Here is a 13847-nt window from a genome sequence, read left to right on the forward strand (position 1 = left end):
ATATATAAGTATTCTTGAGGGGGGCAATGGGAAATTAATACAAGTGACTAAAGTGTAATATAGAGGTAGTATAAGTAATAGGAATAAGACGTAAGGGTAGGATTTAGTTTGTTCGTTGTTAGGGCTCCGATGTATGGAGAGAGGGCATAGCCCTGGAATTCGGTTGTAACCTTTCCTTTACGTTTCATCTATTTTTCTCCTATTATCTTCCCTAAATCCAATCTATCATAATCAACACATATTAATTCTTATCAAACCCGCTCTTCAGAATCGATTAATTTGTGTATATGTTGTTTGCTAATGGGATTGATTTGGATCAAGCAATTTATACAATAGGTCATGGGCAACAACCGACCATATAAAAATCGAATACAATCATACCCATTTTGATACCTATCTAAACAACTCATTTCAGCCCAACTCAATTTTGTGACCCGAAACAATTTTCTAACGCGAACCTTGGTTGTCCGTGTATAACTGCAAATCCATCTTAATAACTTTTATTAGACTTTATACGGTTCCTCATAGGTTATCCCGATTATATGCACGCATAACATCTTAACTTAAAACAATGCAAGGGCTATGCAACAAAAAATAAAGTCAAAAGTTCAATCGTCTGACTCGTTTACACTTCTTTTCTCGTTCAATCTTTCTTGTAAATTAGTGTCGGGTATTCAGGATTCCACATATTGTCCTCCACATAGCTAATAATTTCATCCTGTAAAACACATAAGTGTTGAAGAAGCTGATTTTTAAGGTATATGTATACACGTGTATTCATGTATATATAGTTTTAAATTATGAGAATACCTTATTTAGCTTACGTAGCTCACGGGCATCCATTTCACGATAACCTTCTGCTAGATCTTCTTCTATTGCCTCAATAATAACAGCAGCAGCTACCTGTTTTGTAATATCACGAATACTGGGAAACAAAACAGCATATAAAGCAATTAACATAACTGTTTCTTTGATATAAAAAAGCAAAAAAGTATAAACGAATACAAGTGTTGAAACCTTGATATTGAAGGGTATATAATTCCTTTGAGGACCTCCTCTTCAGTCATATATCCCGCTAAGCTGTTATTTTAATTATTAAAAAGATAATAATAAAATTAAGAAATAAAAAAAAAGTTACAAGACAATCAAAATTCAAGAAATTGATTCTGATTTTATAAATTTAAATAATTACCACTCAGCTGCAGCCTGTAGCATGCCATCCGAGACTATTCTAGAGCCAGATAGAAGAGTACCGAGACCAATGCTGCAATATTTAGTAAAGAAAGAATAAATAATAAATGAAAGAATATATGAATTTTTAAATGAGATGCTGAAAATAAAAACTTACCCAGGAAAAAGATACATATTGTTTCCTTGATTGCAATGGCCAATATGTCCATTTCCTGCATAAAGAAAAATAAATAGATAAATGCTTTGAAGTTAAATTGCTTAAATTCTAAAAGTAAAATATTAAAGTTAGAAGACAAACCGAGATCCACGTCAGCAAACGGGCTTCCACTTGCGTAAACAACATTTTCTCCCACAATGGAAAATGCTTCTTCAGGGGTGCACTCGGCTATCGCGAACAAAATTAAAAACAAATAAATAGAACTCATACGTAAAAGTACATGTCAAGTTGTTAACGTAAATACACGCATACCATTTGTTGTAGGATTTGACATTGCAAATATTGCTGGTCTTGTTGAAGTTGACCCTTTAAGTGCTTCTAATACCTACATTTACAGTGTAACTTAAATAACATGAAAAGTGCATTAAATCATTGAGTTAATTACACGTATGCTCCCTGATGTATAAACCAAATTGCATGTTTGTTCCCCAATTTTCTAACATGACAAGTATGATCGAAACAGTTTGTTATAGACTTAAGGGTCGCACTGAAGCTCCCGAGCGTGGATGGCTTTTAAGTTTTCCAGTTAAGTGGGAGTAAAATTACTAATGTACCCTTACTATTAAGAAAATAAATACGTAGCACATTAAAAGAAATCAAGCGGGCCTCACGGCAAATATTTGTCGGGTCCGCATGATTTCTTTTAATGCTTTATTTATTTATTTTTTAACAGTTAAGGCAAAAAAGAAATTTTACACACTTAACTGGAAAGATTCACGACCATCCATGCTAGGAAGCACCAGTGTTAACCATAACAAACTATTTGGATCATACTTGTCATTTAAGAACATTGGGGATCAAACATGCAATTTGCGTAATATCACACATGCCCTTCAAACTGTACCTCCTTAGAAAATAAACCGCCAACTGCAGACAACCCAAGGAGTACATCCGGCTTTACTTCCCGAACCTGATCCATAATATCCCATATTTGATTAATAAATAGTAGTGACAATTTCATATATATATATATATATATATATATCCCTACAAACTTGTGTGATGTCATTTATACACTATCCAAACTTAAAATATCATACATGCCCTTCAAACTAGTAAAAATATCAAATTTACCAATTTCAAGAAAAACAATTCAAGAAATGGCCATTGACAATTTTTTTTCTTAAAATATGAGATTTGAAAATCGTCCCTGAATATCAACTACAAAACTCATATCATATGTGAAACATTTACAACACCTTTCTTCTCTATATATAATTATAAAAAAAAGGGAGAATTTGGTAGGTTAATGACATCATAGGGAGAATTTGTCGGGTATATATGATATTTGAAGTTTGGGCAGGGTATATATATATATATATACACATATATGATAGATATTTCATAAGTTTTATGCAAGTGTATATAGCCTCTTGGCCTAGTGGCATCACGTGTTTATCCCTAGGGGTGAGCAGAACATGTTTGAACCGTGAGAACCGAGGAAACGAACATTAAGAACCGCATAGACCAGTTCGTTTGCTAATTAGGATTCGGTTCTCGGCTCTGAGTTTCACATCAAAACGGTTCTCAAATAAACTGAATAAAGATTAAGGTATTTAAACACACCACTTCTACAAGACTAGCCCCTTCCTTCAACCCCTGGCGGCCAATCTCTTTGGTCTTTCTTGCAAACGGTTTTACATCATCATCAATATTTTCGCGCACTTCTGTCACCAAACCCTGATTCATCCACAAAAAATAACCCATATGAGGATTTATATTTATTAACTATCATGTAGCTAATAATATACTTACGTTAGCATCGACAACCCAAAACTGACTCCCGGCACTCTCGTATGCCAACTCATTATTTCCCAACATTCTTGCCATTGTTTTCCTTGCAGCATTCAGTACCCCAATGCCCGCACTGCAATATTTGCACCCATTAATTATTTCATTGTTCTTTTTATAAAAATAATTAAAAATCACTTTAGAAAAAGAATACAAACCTTCCGGCACCGGCAACAACAATCTTTTGTTTTGGGAAGTCAATCATTGGCTTTCCTTGTGCTCTCACAGCTCCAAGAAGACCAGCAATTGCAACTCCAGCTGTTCCCTAAAAAAATTCAACATTTTTATTTCAAATAGAAATATCAACATAATTGAAGTTATATCAATTGTTTACCTGCACGTCATCATTAAACATTCTGTAGCTGTTTCTATATCGTTGCAGCAACTTGAAGGCCCACTTGCTTTGGAAATCTTCAAACTAATATTAATATCAAACATTCATGAGTTAAATAAAAAATGTTGAATGCAAAAAGATCGTTTTGCCCTTGAAACTAACACATGAAAAACCTGGTGGAAACGATTACCTGTACTATAACATGGGGCCAACGAGTGAACACGGCTTCCATAAACTCATCAATGACAGCAAGATATTCGTCACCATCAAGACGGTGTTGTTGTAATCCCAAATCTATACAAATGAGTCCATCAAACCACAATTTTTTGAATAAATATTTTTTGCCAATAAAAATTCAAGTATAGTAAAGCATACATAAGGGGTCTTTTAGAAGAGCCTCATTGTTGGTTCCAACGTCAATCATTATAGGAAGCACCTGTTATAAAAACATAGAAAACGTTAAGCTATTAGGAGTGCTAAACGAACCATAACACAACCCGAATCCGAAAATTGTGTCACGCGTGTGCACCCGAACACGACACGCGTATTTGCAGAAGGACTCAACACAACCAGTTTGACCCTAAAAGTTTTTTATTTTTATTTTTTCACATATACTTCATTTTTACAATAAAAATGACAAAGTTATATATACCAATAACATTTTAATTTTAAAAATCTTATGCCGCTTTCCTTTTTAGTTTTAAAACTTGGCATAAGATACCCAAGTAAATTTAATTTATTACATAAAATACATTAAAAAAAATAAAACAAAAAATAAACGTGTTCCTAAACGAGCTCGCAGATTCAACCAGAAACTGGCCCAAACTCATTTATACCAAACCAGCGCATTTCGTCTTAGGTTCATGTAGTGTCGGAAATTCATACCCATATTAAGCTTAGAAATAATAATAAAAAAAAATATATATAAATAGAAGTTGGAAATGGTAAAATTACTCTTTGAGGGTTAATTCCTGCCGCAGCAACATATAAATCCAATTTCCCAATTGCAATACCTATTCCTTGAACTCCAAGATCACCAAGACCTAAGATTCTGCTTCCATCAGTAACAACAATCATATCAACCTACATATATGAGGCACATTCAGTTTAATGTTAAGGCTTTTCTCATAATAAAAACTTATAAAAATTGTAAATTACAGAGACCTGCTCAGCAGGCCAATTATAAACCATTGACATCATCTCTCCACGATCCGCAGCACTGAAATACATCCCTCGTGGCCTTCTAAACAACCCGCTGTATTTCTGGCAAACGAGACCCACTGTTGGAGTGTATACTATAGGGGCGTATTCTTCAATTTTGGCAATTAGAACCTAGCACATGCCATTTAAACGCACATATAAGTATACCTGTTTGATATCTTAATTATATTTGCAAGTTTGTTTGATATATTAACCACTCACCTTATAGTACATTGTCTCATTTCGGTCATGTAGCCTATTAAGTATTCGCCACTTGGCCAAAGAATTTGTGTCTGAGGGTCCATCCCTAGTGTTTATCTCGAGTCTCTTCAGGTCAGCCACTGTAAATTTAATAAATTATTTCTAAATAATATTTCACACAAAATAATCAGTGCCTGATCAGATAACCCACGTAAAAACGTGTGCTGTGTTTTTGTGTGTTTGCGTGATTTATGGCCATACTGGTCCCCTGGCTGGGTTCGTTAGCGAACTCGAAGTTCGGCAGTGATACTGAAGGTCGATAGCGACTTTAGAACTCTGGTACATAGTTGTTAATAGCGAATAGCGGACGATAGCGACAAGCTACCTACACGCTACATAGCGATGAAATAGCGAGCGCTATTTTATGTTTAGCGATACACTAGAGAAAGAAAAGTAGAAATATTTCATATGCATATTAAATCTAAATACGCTCTTTTCATGTTTATAGCGCTTGCTGAGCGCTGTTAACAACCATGTGTTGGTAGTTGTTGACTCTGCTACCGAAGTGCAGTCCTGATACCGATGTAACTGCAATGATTACACACGTACACCCTAACTGCCACATAACTAATTCTAAAACATTGAGACATTTCACCCCAAACTTTGTGTCGGTTTGACACCTATATAAGGAAATCAATACGTCTAATTTCAAATATCAAATTCATACTTCGAGTTTCGCAGATAAGAACTTCTCATTCTTTGGGAATTACTTTCTGTCTTATCCGATAAAAAACTTTAGTCTGATCACATGATTCAGAAAGATATCCAGACTATATGAAATCTTACTAAATCGATAACCAGTAAGTTGTTAAAACCAAAAGAAGTTAAAGTAACTTACTAAATCGGTCAATTTGCTGTTCATTGCTCATGACATTTGGAGGCAAAAGCCCCCGAAGCTCAAGACGATCTCGTTCAGTCATCGAAAACGCCGTTCCCTATTAACCAAAACCACAAAGTTTAACCAACCAGCAACATGTAAACCAACACTAGCATTAAAATCGAAGTGAAACAGAACCGGTCTGGAACCAATTGAAAACCGATTTGTAACTCTCTCTACCGAAACCGATCATAAACCAGTTAAGAAGCCGGTTTCAACCCAAACCGAAACTGAGCATAAACCGGTTTTGGCTTTTGTTGACCAACGTTTGTGCACCTCTACTAGCATTCAACTAATTATAACTTTGTAGCAAATAAAGCAATTTATTTATTAAGTAACACTCCTAGGTGTCCACTAACCTATCTAATTCAGCAAATTGCGCGTCCTAATAATAATGATAATAATAATAATAATAAGTACCTTGTTGAACCATGGATCATGAAGAATATCAAGGCCTTGCTTATGAACAATGGTGGGACGATGGCCTTCGATGGTGGTGAAAGATCTGGAGATCCTGTAGTGATATAAGGATCGGATCATGGACGATGATAAACGATTGAAATTGGACATTGTTTTGATTTTGAATGAGCGGATGAATTGTAAGGGTTTAAGTTTAATAATTGAGGCAGAGTCAAAACCAAATCAAACCGTAACGATTTTTGAGTAAGAAGGTGAAGAAAGACTTTTGAGTCAGAGTATAAACCTAATTTTAAAAAAATACAAGAGAGCGTGATATATCGAGTCGCTCCCTCATCCCACATATTTTGATGAGATGCACAATCACCATCTCGCTCATCACTCGACCAATTTTCTGTCGTTGTGGCTGTTGTGAACGACCAATTTGAAAGAAGAAAAAAATATCTTTTCTTTATGCTATCGTCTATTTTTAGTTTTCACAAAACAATTTTTCATTTTCTGACAAAACCCTTTTTTTTCCTTAGTGCAATTAAAGAGATGGCACATATACTAATCGATGAAGAGCATAATTCGCAATCAAGAACAAGAAAAACTCGCTTGAATAGATATCGATGAGCTACACATGAACGTTTGGTAGCCGACTACTTTACCAACGAATATTTTGGGTGGCAGTTCCGACTAAGTAGACAATTGTTTGAATGATAGTTAATGGATTTAGACTTTTAGAGATTAATGCCGTTTTTTTCGTATTAGCATGCGATGCGAGGGATAGAAGGGGTTTTACTCCTTTACAAAAATGGACATCAAGATGTGAAACGAGCATTTGGTGTCCTCGAGAAACGATGGCACATGGTGAAAAACTCTACACAAGCATGATGTCAACAACAACCAAAAAAGAAGAAGAAGAAGAAAGAAACCTGTGTGCGTGCATCATATTGCACACCATAATTCTCGAAGATCAACGTTGGGTGATTTGTTCTACAATGAAACGACACTGATGAGGAATTTAAAAATTGATTACGCATTGCGAGAGTCGAATATGTGAGCATTACACAACCGATATACGCACAACAATCTATGCTCGGATTTGGTGAAACATATTTGGGTACTACCACTTATTGACAACGAAGGCTAAATATTTGATTTTTATTTTGTATTTTAAATTTATCTATTTTCAGTTTTAGGGGATTGTAATTTTTCAATTTTTATTTATTAAATTAATATTAATAATCCTATGTATGTTATTTATTAAGTTGCTAAAAGTTTAAAACTAATAGCAGTTATATATATATATATATATATATATATATATATGGTAAGGTTAAAATGAAAACCCACTTGAGTTGTGAAAACCCGTGAAAATGCTATGTAACATCGTTTTTTTTTGTTACATATAATATATGTTGTAACATTTAATACAAAACATCGAAACATAAAAAAAAATGTTTTGCTATTATTTAACATTTTTTTACTAATTTTTATATATGTTTTCAGAAGAGAGAAAAAGTTATATTTATATTTATATTTTTTATTCACTTTAATTGTGAACCACAAGATTTAAACATTAATTAAAAACATGTGGTTGAGAATGAGTTTCAAGAGTTTTCACAACTCAAGTGAGTTGATGCTAAGATTTAAGAGTCTTACAAGTTATGATATATAAGGTACATGTTTAAGTAGGGATAAGTTTGTCTTTTACACACATATCACCCACGTTCATTTGATTTCTATAAAAATAATTACAAGTATAATACCTCAACTTTACTTAGATTTTATAAATTTAAGAATTAGTTACAACTTTAATCCCTCATGATTACCCATTTTTTACTCTAACTTTATTTTTTTGGTTTTCTTCATATATGTTTTACAAAAATATGGTTAACAAAAATCCGAATATACCTATTTAAACGAGCTTATTTTTGTCGACGTTTCAATATAATTTTTTTTCAAAACAGATTGGCGGTTTAAAATGTGCAAGTCATTACTGCATAAATGTACAAGTTTCTTAAAGGACAAATGTTTAAAATCTCATGTTTTCATGTAATTACATATCTAACCCTTTATCTTTTTAACTTGTTTCAATTCAAAATTTAAGTAATACTTACAACTTTGACCCCTTAGGTTTATCCAAATATTACTCAACTTTAATTGTTTTTTCCTTTATATGTGTTTTATAGAAATGTGATTAAAAGTATTCAAGTTATATAAATATTTAAAATAATTAAACGAACGTCAGTCAGGCTTGGTATGAGGTTCGAGTTGAGCTAGAGTATTGTTCCCTCCTACATCGTGCGGGCACCTGACTAATATATATATATAATGATAAAGATAGAATGACGAGTTATTGGTATAACATAGGTTGAGTGAGTGATGGAGAAAAAGTTGGTAAATTTTATCATGTGCTTTATGATAAGTTATAGTAGCATGTGAGTAGAGCATCTCGGTGCTTTATGATAAGTTATAGTAACAAAAATCTCGAAGCTTTAGGACATCTATGAAATTTGGTATTTTTGTAAGTTTTTAATTTGTAATGTAAAACAATCAAAATTTTCAATTTTTACTTTGTTCGATGTATGCCATGAGTAAATCCAACATAAGTTATGTGTCCAATTCTTAAGATGTGATAGACGTCAAGCATTCATAGATGAGCGTTTGAAAACGTAACAGTTTTGTCATGTTATTCAATCTTCGAGACATTTATATATAGACAATTATACGTAACCGTAAATCTTGTACATCAAAATTCAAAACTAATGACATAGTCGGGTCACATTCATCGTGTGAATAAAACTCTTCTAACCAATTAATGGAGTTGGTCCCGACATAGATGTAATGCACATGCTTCGTAGATTAAAATATCTATAACGAAATTTTACTTTATATTAAGAGTTAATAGATTTGTATATTTTCAAACAAAAATATGGAAGTAATCAATGTTACAATCTACCCTTTTTAAATTTGGCTCTTAACTTATAAAGTTAAATGAAACGTCATCTATTATTTTTATGTCGCTTTTGTTGGCCGTGATTTTATTTATATATATATATATATATATATTTTTTAAATATGTAGGTATTTTTTTAAATCATTTCCTTTTGTTTCTTTTTCCTATTATTTTATATTTGGTTTTAGGGCTTTTGTTATTTTTTAATACCGATCGAATTCGTGGCTGCTCTCTGCTGCTACATGCAAGTTTTTTTTTTATGTTGGTTTGTTGTGATTTTTTTAAATATATATATATATAGAGAGAGAGAGGTATATTTTTGTTTTAAGTATTTTAATTTGTTGTATTTTGACGTTGATGACTATATTTTTTGGTTTGGTTACGGTGCTGGAACCCGATACTCATCGAATTTGCAGTACTGCGCGGGTTTTACCAACTGTCGTTTTATGTATGTTTTTGTTTTGTCCATAAGTTATACAAGTGCTAATACTTTTTTATACACTTACTTTTTTTGGTTTATTGTCACTAATGTTACAAACGTCGCTGCACCACTGCAACGCCACGGATAAAAACCTGGTCTCAACTTAAAAAGAATATAATTATAGAAAAAGTTGCCTTTATAAGATTTCCAATAATTTACGCTTTAAGAAAAGAAAAAAAAACCAACGTAATACAAGCTTTATTAGAATTGATACATGATACTATTTTTTTGTTATATCAATTTTGCATTAAACGTAATTTTTATTTTGATGGGACAGTAAAGTGGTTAAGGTATACCCACTAACTTAGTTTAGTAGTAAATATGTATGCCTTACGACCAAATGGTTGTGAGTAAAATGATTAAGAAAGAAATTTTTGGTTAAAAAAAAAAAGAAAGTAAAATGATTAAGGTGTCAAATAAAAAGTTAAGGGTTTAATCATATAAGGCAAAAGATTTGAACCTTGCCCTTAAAAAAAATTAATTATGCATTAGATTGTCACACTATCGTTTTCTAACTGAAACTTTTCTTGTGAAACGAATATTATTCTAACTGAAACTTCAGGGGAAATAGTACGTGTGAAGTTTCTGTACATTGGATTGTCACACTATCGTTTTCCTAACCGATCAAGTGTTACAAACTATTATTTACACCTCATTGTGTTTGCTTAATATTATAAGTTTAACCGACCTGCTTAATATTTTACATTTTACCTCAGTGGCACACCCGCAAGGTAATGGTGAGGTGGAAAGAGCAAACAAGAGCATCGTCGAAGGCATCAAGAAAAGACTCCTGGAACACAGATCCGGCTGGGTGGACGAGCTTCCGCACGTCCTTTAGGCAAACAGAACGCTGAAGAAGGCCAGTACGGGAGAAACCCCGTTCAGCCTCACTTATGGCACGGAAGCCATGGTCCCGGTCGAAATTGGTTTACCCTCACCAAGGATCTTGATTCAGCCAGAAGACAATGATGCGGAAAGACGGTTGGATCTTATGCTGACCGAGGAACGCAGAGACTTAGCCGCAGTGCGTGAAGAGAACTACAAGCGACAAATGCAAAAGTACTACAACACGCGGGTAAAACTCTGCAACTTCAATGTAGGAGACTACATACTGCGTAACAACGAGGCTTCGAACCAACAACGCCCAGAAAGCTGGCCCCGGTCTGGGAAGGGCCATACATTATCAAAGAAGTCCTGGGAAAGGGCGCATACCGGCTCGAAAGGCTCGATGGCACTCCCATCCCAAGAACATGGAATGGAGCTCAATTACGCAAATGTTATATGTAGATCAATTCCAAACTTGTAAAGAAAAGGCCTAGAGCCACTTCTAATGGAAATGATTCTCCTTTCATAATGTGTTAACTTTACCTTTATACTTATGAACTTCCCACACTGGTGCCGGTATTCACCGCATAAATGGGGAAGAAGTAAGTCGTTACGTGTGGAAGGCGGCAAAACCCGCATAAACACAACTCTAAAAATAAGGAAAACCTACACGCAGGTCAGATGTAAGTAAAGTTTAGCCATCCTTGTAAGTGCAAGTGACGGTCTTACCCGCACAATCACGAACAAGGAAGCAAAACTTCAACCTATCATCTACCACGTTCAAAGGTTATCCCAAAAAAGGATGAGGAAAACCAACACGCAGGTCAGATATGGGTAAAGTTTAGCCATCCTACTAAGTGCAAGTGACGGTCCTATCCGCACAATCACAAAGGAGGAGGCAAAACTTCACACCTATTATCTACCACGTTCAAAGGTTAACTTATTCTAAAACACTTGGAAAATTGCTAATTCAAACTAAAGTATGCAAGTCATATAACGTTTATAAAGCAAGGAATCCAATGGAAGAAGCGGTCTTAGCCGCACAAAGATTTATATTTCATAAATATTCGTTACAAGAATGGCCGGGTAACTACCCGCCTACAAGAAAGTAAATCTATACAAACTAAATCTATCATAGCAGCAGGAAGGGATCTTCAGGATCAGGCTTCAGGGCCACTTTCACTTGGACCAGCGCCGTCGGTAGAGCGTGGCAGTTCAAGGAAAGCCTTAAGGATAGCTAGCCCATCATCAGCAGCAGCAATTTCATTCACCTTCTCCACCACCAGATGCGGGAAGACAGCATACTGGTTCACTGCTTGGTCGTAAATAGCTTCAGTATCCACATTATACAAAGGGAAGTTGGAAGGCGGGACGCCTTTCTCAACGAACCCTAGACCAAGCAGGAAGCCGGCCCGTTCCCCATCCTCGTGAGAAGCGTTGAGGGCTGCGCTCATAGCATCGTCGTAAGATGTCTCTGAGAAGACCCGATGCACAACCTACAAAAGAAAATATACAAGTGTCAAACCTTTTCTATTTACAAAGAAAAGCGTGAAGACGTGAAAACATACCTGAGACAACGCTTCTCGAAGAAGCCATTCCTTGGCAACCAGAGCTTCTTGGAGGGCAGCTTGAGCTTCGTTACGGGCGCGTTCGGCTTCACTCTTGTTAAGGTTGGCAAGCAACACTTCTTTAGCCGCAGCCTCTTCGACGCCCTTTAGCTTCCGCTCAGTATGGTCAAGCACCCCCCTCTGGTCCAGGATTTCTTGAAGCTTCTTAGCGTCCTCCATCGCCAAGGCATCATGAGCCTGCTGGAGAGCCTCTAATTTGGCTTTAAGTTCTTCATTCTCCACGCGCAAAGGATCAGCAACAGCTTCAGCCTTGGTGGCCCTCTCGGTTGCGTTCCTCGCAGTTTCCTTAGCCAGCCGAAGCTGTTCATTAACAGCTTGGGCAGCCTTGGAACGGGCCTCGAGTCGAGCTTGAACTTCAACCTCGAGGGCCTTGAAGGCCTTCTCCTTCTCCGCAGCCGCTGCGGAAAGTTTTTGGTTCTCCTCCCGGATAGCCCGCGCTTGAGCTACTTCTTTAGCGCGAGCTGCTTTTAACTTGTCGTTTTCACGACAAAGCAGCTCGACGCGCGGCTGCATCCGGGCCAGGAGAACCCGAAGCTCATTGGTTAGCCTACCCTCCTGGTAGCTAGCCATGGATTCCCCCAACGCACCACTGGGAGCAGCGTGACGAGCCCATTCCACGCACTCCACAGGGGTGCGAAGGGTTGTTCCTCGGCGAATGTTCCATCGTGGAACATACACTTCATTGGAATCCGACACTGCAAAAAACAAAGCAGTTAGGAAAAGATGATAAAATATATATATTTAAAATGGGCCAGAAGAACCCTACGCACCTGTAGGGTCAATAACAGGCCGATAGCCGCCGAACCCATCACCTGAACCCAAAGGAAATCCATCCAAGAGATCAGGCAGATGGGAAGGTGGCAAAGATTGGCGGAAAGCCCCATGCGTACCTGATGGACCGGCCGTCGTTGCCGATGGCGGGGGCATGGTAGCAGCCGCCGTGGTCGCCGCCGCGGTCGCTGCCGCGGAATCCGCAGCAATGGTAACCGCCGGCTCGGTGAAGGATGCTGTAAAAATCGCACTCACAGCCGGCGGTGACGTCATCTCGGCTGGAACAGTCGGCTCAAAGGAGTGAGCAACTGGACCAGCGGAAGCAGGCGCAGGCGCCTGGGTCGTCGCCTCAGGTAGGCTGACCAGGCCTACCGTCATTGGCGGGGAGGTACTACTTGGCGCTCCACCCTGGAATGCGTCAACATCCACGCCTGCGTAAAGAAGAAAAGTGTTAAAAAGATAAAGCTATGAAGATAAAAGCTAAAGGTTGTACTTACGGGTTTTCTTGAGCCTAAAGGTACGGAGAGGCGGGGACGAACCAGATGGAGCCGGCCTCTTTGCGCCGGTCACCGTCGTCTTCTTTGGCTCTCCGGAGGTGACAATCACAACCTCCGGAGCGGTGGTCTTACCACCACCGGGATTCCCGCCACCTCTTCGCTCTCGGTCTCTGAATCAGACCGAGGCGCTGGATCGGCAGTGGAGGCCTTCTCCTTCCCCTTCCCGCCGGCAGCCTTCTTCTTCCGCACCAACGGAGGACCATCTGCGGATTACTCATCAGAACATACGATTAAAGGAATTCCAGCAGAGGTTTCAACATTGAGGGGTCGAGGGTCGAATAGCGCCTTACCTGGCCGACGGGCACTAAGGATCTCATGGCCTAGCGGATAGACCTCCACGAACCGATCCGCCG

General features: G+C 37.3%; 1 protein-coding gene across 1 annotated transcript; it reads right to left on the reverse strand.

Moving 5' to 3' along the window:
* Positions 1 to 476: 476 nt before the first annotated feature.
* Positions 477 to 6441, reverse strand: LOC143599856 (NAD-dependent malic enzyme, mitochondrial). Its single transcript, XM_077077710.1, has 19 exons — positions 6292 to 6441; positions 5833 to 5929; positions 4956 to 5074; positions 4698 to 4865; positions 4488 to 4616; positions 3909 to 3969; positions 3724 to 3827; positions 3534 to 3617; positions 3358 to 3464; positions 3164 to 3275; positions 2975 to 3088; positions 2253 to 2318; positions 1661 to 1733; positions 1490 to 1576; positions 1349 to 1403; positions 1193 to 1264; positions 1018 to 1080; positions 811 to 925; positions 477 to 718 (listed from the first exon to the last, which is right to left on the reverse strand). The coding sequence occupies exons 1-19, from the start codon at positions 6439 to 6441 to the stop codon at positions 644 to 646; spliced, it is 1851 nt and encodes a 616-aa protein (XP_076933825.1). The 3' UTR covers positions 477 to 643.
* Positions 6442 to 13847: the final 7406 nt, after the last annotated feature.

The sequence above is a fragment of the Bidens hawaiensis genome, unplaced genomic scaffold, assembly GCF_021521415.1.
Source record: "Bidens hawaiensis isolate Kalapana, Puna unplaced genomic scaffold, B.hawaiensis_p1.1 tig00052996_1, whole genome shotgun sequence".
NCBI classification, from domain to species: domain Eukaryota; kingdom Viridiplantae; phylum Streptophyta; class Magnoliopsida; order Asterales; family Asteraceae; genus Bidens; species Bidens hawaiensis.